Genomic DNA, 19,310 nt, shown 5'->3' on the forward strand with positions numbered 1-19,310 from the left:
AATACAAATATATATTGCATGATTTGAAGAGTAGAATGAGAGAGATTTCTTTTACAATTTTAAAATTATTTATAATGTTAAATTTCTGAAAAAAAGAAGAAGGAAAACTTAACAAAGGTATAAACGAAAATCACATAAAAATCTGGATTTGGATGGAGTGGGGTAGGATATACATGTAAGAGCAGTGAGAGACGTAAGTGGAAGCGGAGCGATAGACAGCTGCACATAAGACAACATATTAAAATCACATCCACCGCTTCTCTTTCTCTCTCATTAGTCCATTTTAGTTTACATTATCTACCACCCAAACCCTATACTTTACAGTCTCTGCTCTTCCACCATTACTCATCCGTTTCCATCACTCATTTTCCCGAGAAACAAACGCTCTTCTCTTATTATCTTGTATCACTTCCTCATTTTTGAATAAACCCCAACACAGTCTCTTTTTAGCCTTCTCTATCTTTTTTTTAATCAAATTTCGATCTCCGTTTCTCTCTTTTATTTTTCGAAATATTCAGTTTTCTTATATTTTTCGATTCGACGGTTTTTTTTTTTTTGAATTCGGTTGGGAGGGAACAGTGAGAAATGGCGGGAGGAAGTAGCCGTAGACAGGAGGGTTCTTTAGTGATCAATAATACGAACGTTTTCGCGGCTCTTGAAACTCTCAGGAGGAAGAAGAAATCTGATAAGGACCGAGGTTCTTCGAAGAAATCTTCTTCCAAGTCTCAGCAGCAGCCGGAAAAAGAAGCCGAGCCGCAGGTCTTTTGGTCTCCGGCGCCGCTTACGGGCAAATCGTGGGCCGATGTTGATGATGACGATGATTATTATGCTACAACAGCTCCTCCTCAGCCTGATTGGAGGTCCTCTGAGCCGTCTCAGAGTCTTGAAGACAACAATTCCCATGTAGAGGTGACTTAATTTGTCTCTCAAACGATCAGTTAGTCTTTTCTTTTCAGAATTGGTGCTATGGAATTCTGTAGTGCAATTTGTGAAGATTTATATTATTAAAGCCTCTAGTTGGATTTTGTTTTGCTATTATTTGAATGGTTCTGGATGATTAAGTGGTGGGAACTGGTAGAATGGACGGGAAAAAAAGTGAACTTTTAGAAGCTAATGGATTGACCGATGGTATTGTGCCAAATGTATTTGTGGGAACTCCCAAAACTCCCAAGGACCTTGTAGAGTAGGATTAAGTAGGAAAAAAAACTTGCTGGATTTTCCAAGTAAATTGAGTAATAGATGCTACTCATGGTTCTTTTTGCCAGCAGTGGATTATAGGCAAGTTTTTGGTGAAGACCATGGTCATTTGTTCATCTTTGAATACTCTAATTATTTGGATTGCGATACTTTGAAGTGTACTATGATTGACGTTGTTAACTCAGGAACCTTGCTCTAAAATGAAATATAGAAAAAGGAGAAACGTTTGCTACAACGGAACTATTTACTGACAGAGCTTAAGTGAAGAACATATTGGTCTTTACTCTGTGAATGATGTTATATAGATATGTATATATATTATGTTATCATAGAAATCAATGGTGGTTTCTCTTGGTTTTAGTTTGCCTTTATTTATTGTTCTAATTTAGTATTATGGTGTTTCCAATACTTTATAATATGATCACGTTATAAACTTACTATACATTTTTTATGATATTAACTCTTTTTGTACCAGTAACATGATCTAATTTCACACTCCTGCCTTCTATCATTGGATTTGGATCTTATTTCTCCTTTAGATAGGAAATTTGTTGTGGAATCCTCCTAAGGAGAAGTGGGGGGAAAAAGATCATATCAGTGCATTTTTTCAATTCACTTATTATCCATAGTCGTGTTGCATAAATCCGTAAGTTATCGTGCTACATTTTTAGTTCTCTTGTTCTAAGTGGAAGTTCATTGTATGCTTCTTGCAATTTAAGCTGGTTGAAGAAGGGAAACAAACAAGTGCAATAGGCTTGAGTTATACTTGTCTAGGAGAATATGTGGATGGCATATAATGATGTAACATCATAGCTACTGTTACTAACAGAGAGCCAGCTGGGATTTCCTTCTGGGCGCTCCTAACGCTCGGGTCCTTTTATGCTTTTGTTATTTTGCCAAAATGACAAGTCCCTTGAGCATTGGTGATTTATCCGATTGAATTGATATAGAATGAATAATGGAAATTAGTTTGCTTTCCGCAAGTTATGTATCAATTTTAATTGATCTTAAATTTGCAGGACAGTGAGAGCGAAGAAGATATTTTAGAGGAAGGTGATGATGATATTGAGGAAGATCATGACCATGAACCAGAGAGTCAAGTACATCCTGAGCCTGTGCTAGAAAAGGCTGCTGAGGTCCCTCCACCACCCAAGGAGCCAGAAAGACAACTTTCAAAGAAAGAAAGGAAGAAAAAGGAACTTGCGGAGCTGGAGGCTCTTCTTGCTGATTTTGGAGTTACACAGAAGGAGAGCAATGGCCAGGATGAGTCACACGGTAGCTTTAACCTACTTTTTGCTTATATTATTCTTATGGTACTCTGTAATTGTTTGCCTGTGACAATGTTCCCTATTTTCAGTGGGAAGTCAGGTCTTTGTATTATTTATTCCCATTTTCGAGGGTAGAAAGCACTAGAATCAAATTTTAGGGTGATTTTTGTTTTGACATACAATAATGGATGGTTGATGTTTCTTCTTTGGGACAAAATGCATATAATGAGGTTGAAGTTGTTTTTGAGTCTGCTTTTGGGATATGAAATTCTCTCTCAAGCACAGGCGTGCAACCTTTTATATTCATAAAATATTCTCTTAGGCTATCTATCGTTCACTTAACTGTAAGATTGCATTTATAGTCCCGGAACCACACTTGAATATCAACAACGGAAAGTCTATAATATACTAAGTTAAGCCTTTTTATCTTTTATATCTGCAGATGCTGTGCAAGAGAACAAAGACGGGAAGGGAGAAAAGAAGGAGAACCCTGTAGGAGAGTCTAAAAGCGCCAAGAAGAAGAAAAAGAAAGATAAAACAAAGGAAGGAAAAGAATCACAGGATCAGCCTACTTGTGCAGATGCCACCACCAATGGACCAGATGAAGTTGCTGGGACTGAGCAGACCGAGGAGGATGCATCTGCCATTGATGTGAAAGAGCGGCTAAAGAAGGTGGCTTCTATGAAGAAGAAGAAATCTAGTAAAGAGATGGATGCTGCTGCAAAAGCTGCCGCACAAGAAGCAGCTGCAAGGAGTGCAAGGCTAGCTGCAGCAAAGAAGAAAGAGAAGAACCATTACAACCAACAGCCAGTGCGGTAAAAACAAATCCCCTTGTTCTTATATATATATATATGTATTTGAGATATGAACATGTATTTTATTGTTGTTCATATGACAATATGAAATAAACAGTGAGCTTCGGTTCAGCGAAAATGGTGACATTTTAGTTGTATTTGAATGAACTAAAACGAAAATTGTAAACTGTTTTAGGGTTGTAGTTGTTTGCTAAGAATTCTTCATTAGGCAGCCGTTGACACTAAAACTTACATGTTTATTACATGTATTTGGTGCTGTAGATGAGACAAAAGGAATGCTCGATATATCTAATTGCGGATTGAGAACTTTATTAAAAATGATATATTTATAAAGGAAAGGATCCACTTAAATTTGATGTATTTTAATATTTTAACGATGAAAAAGAACCCTGCTTATTTTATTTTAATCCCCAATCTCTTTCTTTTGTAACCTCATGTACCATATAAGCTCGTTCCCGCTTGATTCGACTCATACGAATTAAAATCAAATTTATTATTTGAATAATAAAATAGGTTGACAAGCGGAGCTGAGCCCTAGCCGGATAACCCTTCAAAATGATTTACCTGACTAATGTCATTTAATCAATTCGGTTCATTCAAGTCCATTATAAGCTTTTAAACTAAGTTATGTTCATGAAATTTCACAATCAATCTTGACCTACTTTTAATATATGTTTTCAATTTTAAAATATATAAATTTTCGTCAAACCTAACCTAACTGATGTTAAGTTAGTTCAATAATATTAATTAAAAACTTTAAATTGATCATTTAGTGGATAAAAGTAGGAGATTAATCGATTACCTTAATTTTTCAACTTTTCTAGCATCAGCATAACTTTGACTCGTGTACATGTACAACTCGAATGGACAAAAATAGAAAGAAAAGCTTCAAATTCGACCCTACATTCATTTTCATTGTTTTTGAAGCCCCAATACAACTTATCCCAGCTAAAACCTATATAGCTTGCAAATTCTGCAATTATATATATATGCATGTATACGTTGTGTGTGAGTAATTACATATAGCAGATAATGAGAGTAAACAGATCATACATAACAAATGCACAACGCCAATGTGATGGGGGTACAACAACAACAACAACAATATTTTGGTGATCGAAGAATTTGCCGTGTGTTTGGTTTGTTTTTGTTTGTGTTGTGTCTGTCAGTCACAGTCAAGTGAGAGTAACAAGCTTACATCTCAATTCTCAGTGTTTCACTTTCACCCCGTAAGATAACCATAAAGAATGGAAGGGACGACCACCCAACACATTAGTAGAAACACCATCAAACTGTATGCAGCTGGCACCATACACAATATCAATTTCCAACTCATCAATATATATATTTATATATATTTTTATGTGTTACATTTATTACTATATATCATTAAAACCCAGAGCTTCTATAATTGTTGTCCACACTTCTCTCACCTCGTCGCTGGTTATCATGTGCTCCCGACAGTGAGCTCAAGATGCTGGCTGTGCTCGTCCCGGATATTGCGTCCAGTACATTCTCGCCAATGTCGTTCTTGCAAAGAGGACAAGATGCATTGATCTTTAGCCATTTGTCAACGCATTCCTTGTGCATGAAGTGAGAACATGGGAGCTCCCTTAGCTCTTCGTTATTAGTGTATTTTGCCAAACAAATGCAGCAGACCTGTTCAAAATCCGAGAAGTTCCAATACTATCAGTACGTACAGGAAGAAGAAAAATCTAAGGGAAAAAAGCCTGATTGATAATTCCCAAGTAATCAGAGCATAGTCCTACTGGTCGCGGAGATATCAGATAGTTAAGTATAATGGAAAATTGCGAAGCCAAGCAGTTAAGAAACCCATATAATGAACATGCTTTTTATCTTATTATCGGGAATACAAGACATGTCACTGAATTATGAAAACAATAATGAAAGGAAACACTCACTGCATCTTCTCCAGAGATGATCCTTTCCTTTTCCGTTCCTGCAGCCACAACCCCACCCTCACTGGCGCCTGAGTTGACATCCTTACCATCACTATTTCTATTTTTCTTCACCTTGAACTTGTAAGTTGGCAAAGCCTCGATGGATTCAGGTGTGGCCCCTCTTGCATGTGATAGATCCTCTCTAAATCCAAGGACAGAAATAATACAAGGCAGGCAACAGCAGATCGTGGCACATAGAATAAAGGGTATTGCATATCCGATACAACTAATTGTAAGAAAAACTATACATAACCTGGAAAGAGAAAAAGATGAAACAAAATGGATGAATCGTCAAGAAAAGTACAAATAAAAACTTAAATGCAGAATATTGCAATCTGCAACGGCCACTACCTGTACAAGTTAGGAGCCTCACTGGCAGATGAGTGCCCACCAAAGATCCAGACGTTGCCAACCACAAACCAAACAGCAAAGAAGCAATCTAAAATCATTTTGAAGTATTCCACTAGTGCTTTTATTCTGCAATATAAAAATCAGCTGATTGGATACTAAATGTGATCATGGGGCCATAAAAAGAACCCCCAAGGCTATAGTCCATTATAACCTTCATCGAGATGACTCTCTGTCAAAGTTCAGTATCAAATGGTCAGACCTATCATATTTCCAGTCCAACTCAAGGATGCTATCAGTGCATAGTACCAGAGTGGAGTCAAAATAAATCTCACATAAACTAAATTGGGTATACTGAATGCATAAATATAGCAACAGCGACTTTAGCTATTATCAATTGGTTTTTAGATTGGATACCCATCTTAAAATTTGGCGTGAAAGCAAAGCAAGTGTTTTCCACCTTCCTTAATTGATCTACGACAACAGCCACTCCATCTATTGTTAATTGATATTATACTGGATGCTCATCTTTAAAATTTAACATGGTATCAGAGCAGGCACTCTACCATTTCATGATATGTCATTATCTCCGCATGTGAAGTTCATGCCACAAGATAGGTTTGCTGTCTTCTACATTTGAAGGTCTGTATTGAGGGAGATCAAGTGAATCTCACATTGGTTAAATTGAGGGTAAATTGGACACAAAAATATAGCAAGGGTCACTCTACCTATTGTTAATTGGTTTTAGGTTGGATGCTCATCTTAAAATTTAACAAACATAACAAACTTAAGACGGGATGTATAATTCTCGTGCTTTTTTCTTTTCCTGATTTCCAAAAAAGAAAATTGTACCTGGCACTTGTTATTCCCATGTTTTGGCCACCTCTAGGTAATGTAGTTGCAGTTCGATGATCACCCCCATCAGAAGTCCTAGTCACAGAGAAAGAAAAGGATCTGGCAGGGGCATTATTGTGTGAAGCATGGCGATTTTGAGCTGAATCTTGCTCAGAAGCCTGGTTATGATGACGATAACGCCAATACAGAAGAGGGAGGGTTGCTACACATCCAGATGAATAGCCCACAATCCAGGCAAACAATGGTGTACGGGGATGCTCATTCCGTGACAAAGACAAGACAACAATAGATGCTACAATCTGGCTCACTGTAAGAACAAGTTCAACAGAAATCCACAAAACAGAATTCAACGGACTCCTCCTCCGACGGGCATCCCCTCTCCTTACAGAAGATGAGATTCTTGAATTTGTACCATTGGATGAAGATGTTGAAGGTTGAGAAGGTTCTGAAACTAGTGCTCTTGCACTAGTAGAAGGTCTATCCACATGCTGCAAAACATCCAACCCATTCGAAGTTGTTCCATAAGATGAGTTGGATGAAGAAGTATCATCAATCCTTGGCATGTCAATAACATGTCCATTAAAGTCCTTTGGTTGCTCCATTAACAATGGACAAGTGTCAGTTTGATATTCAGAATGCAGTCCCGAAGAGGGAACACCCATCTAAGTTCACCAACACGACTGAAAATGATGAAAGCATAGAAACCTATAAAAAGTTTACTTGCTTTATGTACCACTTCTTAACTCTGCTGAAACAATAGACGCTTTTTTCCCTGTTATTGTTCAAGTTCTGATGATTGACTTAAACTATTTGGCACCTTAAGATGTTGATAAATTAACAAATCCTGTTCAGTTGAGAATTAAGATGCAACTAAGTCAGAATAAAAATATAAACTTTTTCTCCCCCTTGAGGAAATGAATATACAATAGTTGCTAAGCAGAAATCAAACTCAAAGGACAAAAGAGATACCGAACCCACTGAATCCCTAAATCCTATCCAAAAGAATGAACGAAAGGGTTTGCACCATTGAGCTTTCAGAAATTAATACATGGAAAAGAAGAAACATATATAACCTAAATATACTTTCTGAAGTATAAATGGCCAATAACAAATAACATCAGAGCAATCAACAGATTACCATTCACACAATAAATTTAAAAGAAAGCAAGAAAAAAACTAAATAATGGCATGCATTACGCTCATACCCAGAGTCTATTTTTTGTAACCCTCAAACTGCACACCAGCACATGAAATCAACGTGGATTTGCCTTAAAAACATCCAATCTCCTTTCTTTCTGATTATTTAAAGAATTAAAAACTCACCAGTCCCCTCAACCAGGCAAAGGCTTTCGACGCTTTCTTATGACAAATAAGAAACTTATGGATGGAATTAAGTCTTAAACTATGCAAATTTCATCTTAAAATTAGTGGAGAGGGGAAAATCCAAATCCAGTTCTTAAAAATTCTTAAACTAACTCAATGAAGATAACAGCTTCACTTTCAATTCAAGAACTAAACTTTTGTCAATGAAGAAAACCCTCCTCACCTCCCAAATTCCGACCCCCACCGCCCCCACCGGAGTGGCTAATACAGTTTCTTCAGCCGCTAAAGAATTTTTTTCTATTAATTCCTACAATAATTTTCAACAAAAGTAAAGAATGGGGAAAAAAATTCACTTCCAAAAACTATTCAAATCAAAGTCAATAGCAACCGTATTTAAGATCGAATCAGTACCACACCTCTTAAGGATGAAACACTAGGTTCCTCGATCAACAAGAAAACTCGATTCCTCCTCCTAAGCTGCAAAAAAAGGGGGAAGCGTTGACTAAAATTCAAAAAACGATCAACCCCTAATAAAAATTTGAACAAACAAAATAAAAAGGAACTATTAAATACTCAGTCAACGGAAGTGAATCGCACCAAGGTGGTCAGAAACTAGAAGGATTGTGAGAGCTGAGAAAGTGACCGGAAAAGATAACGGCGACGTTCGATGAGTGGATAGGCGCTGTTGCTGCCTCTAGTTCTTTTCAAAGGTGAGGAGTTAAATGCTCAAGGGGGGTTTGTTTGTTGGGTATTGCTTTATACGGGTGGGAGATGGTAAATAAAATTGTAAAATTTCTTTTTTCACTCTCTAATTATGAAAAATTACAAAATATTCATTCAACTATTTAATTTTATATTTTTTGTTTTGAGTTGGCTAATGTAAAAATAGAAGTACCCAAAAAAATCCAAGATAATTGGGTAACCCAAAAAGACAACATAAAAAAAAGTTGAGTTACTAAAAATGTAGCTTGCCCTAATATTTAATGTTAATATACTATTTACTATTTATATTTGACTTCAATATTTAATTTGGTACCTGAGTTTTCTTTTTCCCAATTAAGCACTTTGAGTTTGGATTTAATATTTAATTTATTACCTAAGTTTTTTCTTCTTGTCCCAATTAAGTACCTATACTTTTTTTTTGAGAACACAAGTGTGTTTTCATTTGGTCTAACTACTAAATTGAACATTAAAGTTAAATTCAAGTGTTAAATTGGGAAAAAAAATTAGGATACCAAATTGAACGTTAAACCCAAACTCATGTACCAAATGTTATATTAACCATAATATCTATATGATGATGATGTATGGATTGAACCTACTTTTGTTTGCTTGTTTGCATGGATGATCCATAAAATAGTTAAAAATAAGAGGGGCATAAATAGTAATTGTAATAATTAAAGAATTGCACTTTGAAATTTCAAACATCTTTTGGATTCTCTCCCCTCTATCCGTACGGCTGGCTGTGGACTGAGTCAACTGGATTATCTCTAATTTTTGCCGTCTACGTTTATTTGTTTTTGGGTTATTTGCATTAAACCTCCCAATTTATGGGTTAAATTTTAAAATTATTGTAATTGAATCCCCAAGCTAAAACTGAAATTTAACTAAATTTATGGAACAACTTGACTAGAATGATTCTTTAATTTGAAGATTAAATTGATTGATTTTAAAATTTAAAACTTAACTTAAAAATTTAACTAATTTCCCTCAGCATTTTAATTTATTTATAGTAATGAAAAAAATGTTAATTTTGAATTTTGAAAACCTGAGATCATGTTTGAATATTTCAACATTGGACTCTACTAATTTGTGAGCTTTTTCATTTTTTAAAAAAATTTCTTTTACATATTTTTGAAATCTTTATATATTTGAATAACAAATGGAGAACCCAGGGAGAATTAGCAAAAAAAAAAAAAGGTTGTTTTTTAAAGTTAATTAGTAACTTAAGTTGTTTTTCTCGAAATTTAGGGAAATTAACTTTTTTGAAGAGAGAAATTGAAAATGCATTTTTAAGAAAAATGTTCTTTGAAAAACACTTTTCTACAAAATACGTTTCCTTTAGACAAATTAACTTATCTGATTAGATGATCAAATAACAATGTATTTTTTATTTCAGTTGTTTCAAGCTTTTTTTTAATTTTTAACAATAAATATATTGTTTACCTTTTAGCATTTTACAAGAGAGGAATTTCGGTGAATTACTGAATTTGTTACATCATTCTAGTGTTTCTTCTACAAAAACATTAAATTTCTTATAAATTTATCTTGACCTCGTAGAAACTATTTATCTTTTCACATTATTTCACCATTTAAATTAAATTTCCATTTAATTTTTATATAATTTCATTCACGATATGGATTTATCATAATCTAGTAATAACATAAAATTATTTCATGTCCTATCATTTGCAAATATCCTAATATGATAAAATTTCAAATATTCTAATAGATTTATCCGATACGTATTCGAACATGATAAATATAATACAAATTTTTAATTAAAAAATCCACAGTAAAAAAAAATGAGTGGCAAACATAAAATGTTATGAAATTGGTTACCAAGAGTCACTCATGAATCTCTTTCTCACTTCTTCCATTGGGGCAGCCTTTGAACAACAACCTTAAAAAATCAACAAATCAAAACACATCAATGTGTTTATGTATATATAAATAACATTTATTCTATGACTAAATATGAAATTTTAATCCGATTAATTCATATCTAAACTTGATTCAATATGATTTGACTATATAACTCTAAATTTAAAGATGATTTAAGTAAAAAAATACTTAAAACTAGAACGATCTAAACCTAAAATCATTCAAACTTAAGTATTAAATCCGAATAAAACAAAATGAAATAACTCCAATACTAAATAACCTAAACTTAAAATCCCAAAATTTTAAAACTCAAATTGATTCGATCCAAATTGACCCAATCGCAAAATAACTCTATACCTATATTTGGATACTGTTAAATAAGTGCACTTTAAGAAAAATAAAAGAGTTAGAACTATATAGTATATACTCCCACCCTTGCAAGCTAGAAAAATAGTTCAGCATCATACCTTGCCAGAGTTCTCCTTATTTCCCACAATAGTTCGACAAGCAAGCCTCCAAGATTCTGGTTTCTGTACATCATATATTCACCATATTCGTAAAAAAATTATGTAAAAAATATATTTATAAGGAAGTTATGTAAAATACAAAAAAAAAAAGAGAAAAGTTGTTGAAATAATAAAATTGAGATTATATAATATCTTAAATTTAAGTTATACTATTTTTTAAAATTTATTTTGGATTAAATTTTAAAGATTTCATATATGAAAACACCTTCAAGAAAAATTCATCCTTCTTGAGGAAAAAAGCATATACCTTCTTGAGATATCGAAGTTCATCCTTGGTTCTTTCATTCAAAAGATCTTTCCCATCTACAATCTGATAACAATATCTATTTTATTTGAATTTGATGCTTGCTCATTAAAATGAAAATAACCCAAATTAAGCCTCCTTCAATTAACAAAATTAGTGACAGTGTAGTTAATTTTCATACCTCTACAATGCAAGTTCCACAGTTTCCAAAACCTCCACAGTTCATCACTTTTCCCTAATCTCAAAATCTCAACTTAGGAATATTAAAAAAAGAGAGTATGAAATTAAAATATTAGGCATTGTTTTTGGTGGAGATTTTATTTTCGTAGAGTTGGAGTGGTTAAAAATATGAGACTACTTCATCAATTGTGTGATGTCATGTATGGTTAAACTTGAACTCATTGAGTGCCTCATTATTCAACTTTTTAAGTAGACAATAACGAATGTATTGAGAGTCGGAGCTAAATTCTGATCCGCAACTATACCAAAAAGAAAACCAAAGAAGAAGGGTTTTTTTTAAAAGCAACTTACATAGGCAGCATAAAGCTCAATGTTGTTATCCAACATGATGTTCCTCAGCAGCTTTTGTCCACTTATTGCTGTAGCTTTATCCACTGGATACGACCCATCACTTCCTGGCTTCGACTGTGCCACCAACCACCACATATTTCATCATTCAATCTCTATGAACAGGAAACTTAATAAAAAAAAATGGGTTGATCTTTTTTGGATGTAAAAAACTTAAAAAGAAAGTACCCCAAGAAATTCCAGCTCGATTTCAGGCTTTTCTGATGTTGTTGATGAACTGGTTTGAGGAGAAGGTGTTGCTAATGTAAGAACAACATGTCTCTTCTTAGCAAGGAACTTTGTTGTTGGGTTACTGTAATTGTTGCTGTTCTTCAATGAAAATCCTGTTGTTGGTTGGGGTGTTATGCTAGTTAAGCTCAAGGATGCCATTTTTTGTTTTTCTTATGCTCTCTGTGCTTTTTTAATTTCTCCAAAATTCCCCAAAGTTTGATTTGTAAGATTCTGAGCCTCAAATGGAGTGCACTTTTTTATGGTTAGTTTAAAGTTAAAAAATGTGGCCAGCATTTATTGGGTTTTGAAATTTCTCCATGTTCTTTGGGCTTTATCCAACAACTTCGCTAAAAAATAGAAAGGAAAGGACTCATTGTGTCCATAGTCGTACCAATTGATACAACATAATTTTAGTTTCATAGTTTTGTTTTTGTCACTATTATAATATGCTATAAACCCTTTCAATCCATCGAGATTTACCTTTGTCAGCCCATCCAGACTGCTACAAAATTTTTAATATTCTTCTTGCTTTCACCAATTTTAATATTTATATTTTGTATTTATTAAAAAATTAAAATTTAAAAAATATATATAAATACTAGGGGTGAGAGTTCGATCGGATCGAATCGAGTGAAAAAATTTCGAGTTAATCGAGTTCACGAATCCTATTTTATTATCGAATTGAGTCGAGTGAAATGAAATTAGATATATAATTAATTCCATGTTGGAGCACATAAATTTGAAAACATTTATATTTGAAAATCTTTCAAAAAAATTATAATAAAACATGAGATACTTCCATTTTGGTTGAAAAATGCAATCATATGTTTGGGGTATTATAAGTGATCAAGGGATGGTAACTCATATCATAGGAGGAAATTTTGCGCAAAGCTCTATTAATATTAATGGGTGGCTACTTGATTTCTTATGGGCATAAGCATCTCAAGTAATGCAACCATATGGTTCTTTATTATCTGCATATGACCTTCTTTTCTTAGGTGCTCATTTTGTATGAGCTTTTAGTTTAATGTTTCTATTCAGTGAGCATGATTATTGGCAAAAATTTATTGAATTCATCGTTTGGGCTCATAATAAATTTGAATACTTAACTAGGTTTAAAATTATCATTTTAAAAAATTTTAAAAATTTTAAATTTTATATATATTTTTAGATTTTTTTTAAAAATATAAAATTTAAAAATTTTATAAATATTTTGAATTTAAAAAATTATATTGATTTTTTTTATAATTTGTTGAGAGAGATCAATCTATTTATTTTCAAAGTTGGCAATGATTAAAAGGGTATTTAAACCAATTTGTTATTCAAATTATTCTAGTTATTTGAATTGTGAAATTCAAATCGACTCAACTCAAACTTGAAACTCGAATTGAGTTATTTGAGTTAACTCAAATAATTTGTATAACTGGAATAATTCGATATCCAATTTTTTTTTATTTTTTCGAATCGATCAAATTTTGCTTTACCCCTAATAAATTCTTAAAAATACCAATACATTCGCACCTTTTCAACAATTTCTCGAATCTCCTTGAAATCCAAACCATAGCAAATGATTTGTGTGTATATACATATGAGAACTTGGCGTAAATAATTAGACTGATTAATTTTGGCTTGAATCGAAAGCACTCAATTAAACTCAATTAAATTCAGTTCAACCTGATTTTATCTTAAAAAATCAATAAACCGAACTTAAATTTATCCGAATTCGAAACAACCAGAACTTAGAATGACCCAACCTGAAAACTCTCAAACTAACAAAAAACAATATTAACTCAAAATTGACTTAAACTCGAATCAAAATCATTGAAATTTTTAAAACTCAATTTAACTTTATTCAGATTGATTCAATCCAAAACCAATAGACACGCACCATTAAAAGGTCTATATATATATAACTGTAACAATTTCTCTTGTTAAACCTTGAAAGAAGCCAATCATATAAGATGACAAATTTGACTTATCAACAACTTTGCTTGCATTTGATTCTTGAAACTTGAAAAACTTCCTGAGAACAAGGCAGTCATGTTTTCATACAAGTCAAACCAAGCTTCCTTTGCTTGAGTATTACCATGACGATGACAACGTTATGGCTTAGAATTTAATCAAATGTTGAAACACTTGTCAGATGAAGTTAAAAAAAAAAGAAAAAAAAGGGATATAGTTATTATGATTGTCCAAGAAAAAATATATAGTGAAATCTTCCAGCAGTTCACACATAAATTTTTACCAGCATATCTGAAAACTGACATAGGCAACTATTTTACAATAAGAATTTATATCCAGTAATTATGTCAATTCATGTGAATAATGTTTGTGTAGAATTTAGTGAGATGGATGCACCATCAGTGTGGATCATCAACTGCATATGAAAACCAAGAAAGCACTAACCTGTAGGCCACAAGGTTTGCTTTCGGTCAAAGATAATTTGATCTCCATCTGGATATTTTTGAAGTGAATCACTTAATCAGTCCCGTTTAGACACCTAGCAGGCACGAGATCTGCAGCTTTGACTGTATAAATGATGCTTCAACATGTCAATTTGAAGTTAGGAAGAAGTCTGGGTCTGAAGCTTCTCATTCCTTGCACATTCCTCCTGATAAATTATAAGCTCTTTGTAAAAATTCCGAGTTAAGCAGCAAAGGAAGATAGTGAGAACTGAAACACAATATCCACCCAAAGATGCAATTGAATTCAAAAAATGATTTGGGCAAAGAATTCAGTATGAACTAGTTATCTCCTTATTACTAGCTCATATACAGTGTAGCTGAGGATGACATCTGCATTTACAATTAGGCCATCAGCGAGCAGGCAAGATTGACATCCTTGTTCAACAGAACATGGAGCATCAGGGCTTGTAATTTTAGAACACCAAATTGTATTGGTCTGCTAGATCATGGAAACTAGCACACAGCTTATTTTCAATTGTTTTAAATGGATTCCAATTTTTGCACCATTTCTTCTTTAAAATGACTTAAAAAGAATTTCATAACCATTATGTGCAATATTACCTACCTGGAAAGCTTTTAAGAGAGAATAGCAGCGTCTTTGCTCCGCCATTGCAGCAGTATACCTCTCTTTGAGAGCATCACAAACTTTCTGCTCTTCTTGAAGCCCAAGTTGCACCTTCCCTAGCTTCTGCAAAAGAAATGCCTCATTACAACCCCAAATAAACTCAAACATCCTCAATATCAAAGTAGGTTAATATCATTATTTAGTTTCTGTAGGAAATGGAGCTGTTAACTTCTGCACTTTCAATTCAGTTAACCAGGAGAAGTTCCATGTTTGTATGAATCACTTAGCAACAATAAATTACTAGGAACTGAATAATTAACATGTTTGGTTCTAATATAAAAAATATGTATAAAGATAGTATAAAAGTAAATAGAGAAGATAAAACTTGTATTTATTGCACTCTAAACTTAAGGCAACACAATTTCGACAACGAACTTCCAAAACTTGACAACATTTTTATTGCCTTCTTTAATTAGCAATCATCATTGAATTATATCTCTATTTTTCCTGAAAGTGCTGTGAAATACAGCATATAAAGAGTTATAATAAAAGGGAATTAACAAAAGAAGAACAACAAACTAAGGCATGCCTTTTTATACCATTTTTCTTTCATGGAATGTGCACAAGTCTACCTAGATGCAAAAAGGACACTTTCAAAGCAGTTTTGTTAGACTACACTGTGGCTTAAGTGTATTGGTGGAAATTCAAGTCCATTTAGCCTTTCCTCACCATTTAGAGCAGTATAATTGTACAGGAGAATGTCTAGATAAGAGGCCAAAAAAATTGTAGCTCAGAGAAATTTCTAGACCATATGAGCAAAATACAAGGCATAGCCGCATAGGCCCCATTGATTTGTCTTAATGCCGGTGAAACTATTGTTTCCTTGAAATTGATGTAGTGTTGGAAATGGAGTGAACATTAATTGCTGGAGACATGCTTTGTGGGTGTTTGTTTTGGTATTGGGGTGTTTGACACAAATTTGGATTTTCCTCAAAGATCTACTGTCACATTCTTTGTGATGAAAGAGCTATGGTTGCTTGGTTGATACTTGATAGGAAAGTGGAGGTAAACGAATTGAGGATTTTATTCTCTTTCACCCTCTCTAAACTGCATTTTTTTTCCTCTCTCACTCTTTGATTTCCAAAAGCAGAAGGTAATCTCATCCTAGGTTATTATATTGATCAAGAGATGGTCAGCTAGATAGAGGATGATGACTGACATATTTTACCACAAACTAAAAGTATCACATGTCATCACCATCTCAATTTCCCAATGGCATTCATGATTCATGTGATAACCAATTTACTAGATTGCATTAAATTTCCAAGTACAGAGGTTTGATTAATCCATACCAAAGCAAAAGTTTTGCACTGTACAAGGGCAAATGAGCAGTTGAAACAAACTCAAGACGAACAAACTGAAGTGAGAATAAGCAAATATATCCCTGCTATTTTTCAACTTGCTAAAAGGAAGGTAACATTACCTGTTGGCTGCCCTTTACAATTCCCTGCATGGACTCGATTAATTTCATGCGACCAGTAGTGCTAGCAATGGCCTCCTGAAACTGTATGAAAGGAAATATAAAACATGTCAGCAAAGGTTAGAAACTATACAGTGCCAAATGTCGGAGGATGACATAGAGCTAATCGGAGTGAACATGGATATACTGCAAATAATGCTTGATTAAGGTTTTCCTTCATCATTAGGAAACAGAAATAAGGCTTAAACCTTTGCAGTATTGGAATTTTAAAAAAGGTATAACTTATGATAGTCTTGGAATTCGAAGCAAAGCAAGTTCATCTCAGAGTCATGAGAATTTGATTGTGCAAATCACCATTATAACTGAGGGCCTAACACATGGAATACTTTGATTGATCACTTTGACAATGTTACTTGATGATCAATCTTTTGAACTTACTTTTAGAATCCACTAGTGTTTACAATATCTGAATTAGGCATAGGGTTTACAATATCTAAATTTGATTGGTATAAACTTTGACAATTTTACTTATGATATACAAGAATCCACTGGAGTTACAATATCTGAATTAGGTTTAGAGTTTACAAATAATCCGGATGTCATTATATCATTTGAACTAAGTTATTGTAACCATCAATGTGGTTAGTAAAACTAGATGTTTTCTCTTTTTGGAAAAGAGTCACCATTTTATGTAACAGCGAAAGATGCTATTTCCATTTGGTAATTCTTATATTAATTTTCTTTTATGTCATTTAATATTGTTTTTTATATCTTTACAAGGTGTGCCGTTATATTGTTGTTAACATTTAAAAATTGCTTCCTGTTTCATGGTTAAGAAATGAAAGCATCTAGATACCGAACCACAGAAAAAGATCGGTGAAGCTAATAAATATATTAACCATGTTAGCAGGCAGCAGAAAAGTATCAAAGAAAACTGCATTCAACAAAATACCAGACTCTTTATCTAATTACAAAATGGCTAGAGCATAAGTCAGTCAAAATTAATAACATTAACCTATATTTATTTTCTGGCAAAGTAGTGTGAAGAAACTAAAAGCAACTTATATTAACTAGGAAGAAACAAGTTGATACTTAAAGGTTTTAAAGTTCAGAGACAGAAGCATAACAGCCAATAAACAAATGCAAGAAATATCACTCATTTGAGTTGTACCTGTGAATTTATGGAATTCAACAAGGAAGTTTCCTTTAGTATCAACTCTTTAATCTCCAAGAGAGCATTATAGGTTGCATAGAATTTCCGAGTTTGTTGAAGTTTTTCCTTTACAAGACAAATGTTGAATATTAGCACTAATAGAGCTATTTGAACTTAACATAAAATGAAAAAAAAAAAAAGAAAAGTGAAGCAAAGGGTGTTGAAAAGAAGCTAGGTCAAAATCACACCTGAATATGAGCGTTCAGCTCTGACAACCGGCGCTCATACCTGCAAGTGATGGCTAAATCAACATCAGTATTACACTTTACCTAGAAGAAAGAAAATTAAATTCTAAAATTAATTGCTCTCTTTTTCTTTTCTGTCTATTTTTCCCAGAGGAAGCAGACATTGCTAAGGGATAACCTACATTCTCCAGAACTAAACTCTTGATTTATCATATGGATAATAACAGGCAGTGCCAAGTTATACATACAAATATATTTGAAATGAAATGAAAAGCTTCATACTGCTATTTGGTTGAAATTGTTTCTAAAAGTTTCATATAGCAATGCTCTTTACAGTTACAAGTAAAAAACCTCTCATGAATGATCACCAAACTCAGTCATATTCAGACAACCTATGTAATATCAAGATTTCAAGGCCTAAAACTTTACAGCAATGGAAAAGGAAGGTGAACATACTGGATGAGTTCTGACTGGGAGGGTGCATCATCCAGCTGACGCTTTATTGATACTATTGCCCTCAGTCTAGCTGCAAGTTCCTATGACCCAAATATACCATAATTGTTAGTAACTATTTATATACTTAAAAGCGATTAAGTCCATGAAAAATTAAGTTACTTTACCCTCTTTGCTATATTAAGCTTCAGCAATGATTCATTTAAAGAACCATCTAAACCACGAGAAAGCATCTTGCTGTCAGATCCAGCTGCTATTTTTTCCTCCAAATCACTAACCTCAGCTTCCAGTGAAGAACGTTTTGCATCAAAATCACACCGAATTTCAGATTCTTGTCTTTCTAGTAACTGAAAAAACGTTTGAGAAATAATAACTTCAATTTGCATCCAAGATTCTAGAATTTATTAATAATAATTAAAACATATCAATAAGTGGAAAAAGAAGTTCAAACCTTTAAATTCTCCAAAAGGGAAACGAATTTTTTCACTTTGGATTCAGCACCTTCCTTTCGAATTTTCTCTTGTAAATTTTGTAATTCATTGAGAACGCTAATCTTCCTTTGATTCTATATCATCAATAGGTCATTAGAAATGTGGAAATTTACCTAATAATAATAATAAAAGCAAAAAATAAATAACTTTCGATAAAAGATTAACCTGTTGATCTAAATTTGAATTCAATATCGCAATTGAAGCTCTTATACTGTTAAATTCCTGCTCGCTGCTGCCCTCTTGCATTGTTCAGGATCAGATTCAGCTAAGGATGAGGAATCGTTGACTCGGACACTGAGTCGGACGTAGCTTGACGCGGTACTCAAAGCGAGCTCTTTAATTTTAACGATCTGTTAAACCGTTACTAGACGCTAGAGAAGAAGATGGTGTTAGTGGGCTATGGTTTGAGGGTTTTGAGCATTAAAGGGGCCCATTGGATGCAGTTTCGGCCCAAGTGATTCTACTTATATCACACACGTGCAAAAAAATTGCACCAGAAACATAATCATTTTCTTAAT

The 19,310-nt window shown here is 33.5% G+C and overlaps 4 protein-coding genes across 6 annotated transcripts; 1 reads left to right on the top strand and 3 right to left on the bottom strand.

The window, feature by feature from the left end:
- Window positions 1–155: 155 nt before the first annotated feature.
- Window positions 156–3,507, top strand: LOC121212605 (transcriptional regulator ATRX homolog). The gene is made up of 3 exons (XM_041085711.1): window positions 156–909; window positions 2,217–2,472; window positions 2,908–3,507. The coding sequence occupies exons 1-3, from the start codon at window positions 586–588 to the stop codon at window positions 3,282–3,284; spliced, it is 957 nt and encodes a 318-aa protein (XP_040941645.1). The 5' UTR covers window positions 156–585; the 3' UTR covers window positions 3,285–3,507.
- A 649-nt stretch (window positions 3,508–4,156) lies between these two features.
- On the bottom strand, window positions 4,157–8,523 carry LOC121203448 (E3 ubiquitin-protein ligase At1g12760). 2 transcript variants are annotated; one of them, XM_041085710.1, is made up of 8 exons: window positions 8,365–8,523; window positions 8,184–8,244; window positions 7,991–8,074; window positions 6,442–7,288; window positions 5,593–5,718; window positions 5,203–5,494; window positions 4,714–4,939; window positions 4,157–4,582 (listed from the first exon to the last, which is right to left on the bottom strand). In XM_041085710.1, the coding sequence occupies exons 4-8, from the start codon at window positions 7,104–7,106 to the stop codon at window positions 4,503–4,505; spliced, it is 1,389 nt and encodes a 462-aa protein (XP_040941644.1). In that variant the 5' UTR covers window positions 7,107–7,288; window positions 7,991–8,074; window positions 8,184–8,244; window positions 8,365–8,523; the 3' UTR covers window positions 4,157–4,502. The 2 variants fall into 2 exon arrangements, with proteins under 2 accessions (XP_040941644.1, XP_040941643.1); XM_041085709.1 differs by lacking the exon at window positions 7,991–8,074.
- A 1,670-nt stretch (window positions 8,524–10,193) lies between these two features.
- On the bottom strand, window positions 10,194–12,196 carry LOC121212606 (photosynthetic NDH subunit of subcomplex B 3, chloroplastic). Of its 2 annotated transcripts, XM_041085712.1 has the most exons (6): window positions 11,899–12,196; window positions 11,674–11,787; window positions 11,324–11,377; window positions 11,146–11,208; window positions 10,839–10,901; window positions 10,194–10,390 (listed from the first exon to the last, which is right to left on the bottom strand). In XM_041085712.1, exons 1-6 carry the CDS (start codon window positions 12,097–12,099, stop codon window positions 10,355–10,357), a joined length of 531 nt encoding a protein of 176 aa, XP_040941646.1. In that variant the 5' UTR covers window positions 12,100–12,196; the 3' UTR covers window positions 10,194–10,354. The 2 variants fall into 2 exon arrangements, with proteins under 2 accessions (XP_040941646.1, XP_040941647.1); XM_041085713.1 differs by lacking the exon at window positions 11,324–11,377 and having other exon boundaries at window positions 11,899–12,183.
- A 1,932-nt stretch (window positions 12,197–14,128) lies between these two features.
- On the bottom strand, window positions 14,129–19,155 carry LOC107937993 (coiled-coil domain-containing protein 93). Its single transcript, XM_016871017.2, has 9 exons — window positions 18,958–19,155; window positions 18,753–18,866; window positions 18,469–18,648; window positions 18,305–18,384; window positions 17,852–17,891; window positions 17,622–17,729; window positions 16,454–16,534; window positions 14,971–15,093; window positions 14,129–14,551 (listed from the first exon to the last, which is right to left on the bottom strand). Exons 1-9 carry the CDS (start codon window positions 19,036–19,038, stop codon window positions 14,504–14,506), a joined length of 855 nt encoding a protein of 284 aa, XP_016726506.2. The 5' UTR covers window positions 19,039–19,155; the 3' UTR covers window positions 14,129–14,503.
- Between the last annotated feature and the right edge of the window lie 155 nt (window positions 19,156–19,310).

Source organism: Gossypium hirsutum, chromosome A13, assembly GCF_007990345.1.
Source record: "Gossypium hirsutum isolate 1008001.06 chromosome A13, Gossypium_hirsutum_v2.1, whole genome shotgun sequence".
Classification (NCBI taxonomy): domain Eukaryota; kingdom Viridiplantae; phylum Streptophyta; class Magnoliopsida; order Malvales; family Malvaceae; genus Gossypium; species Gossypium hirsutum.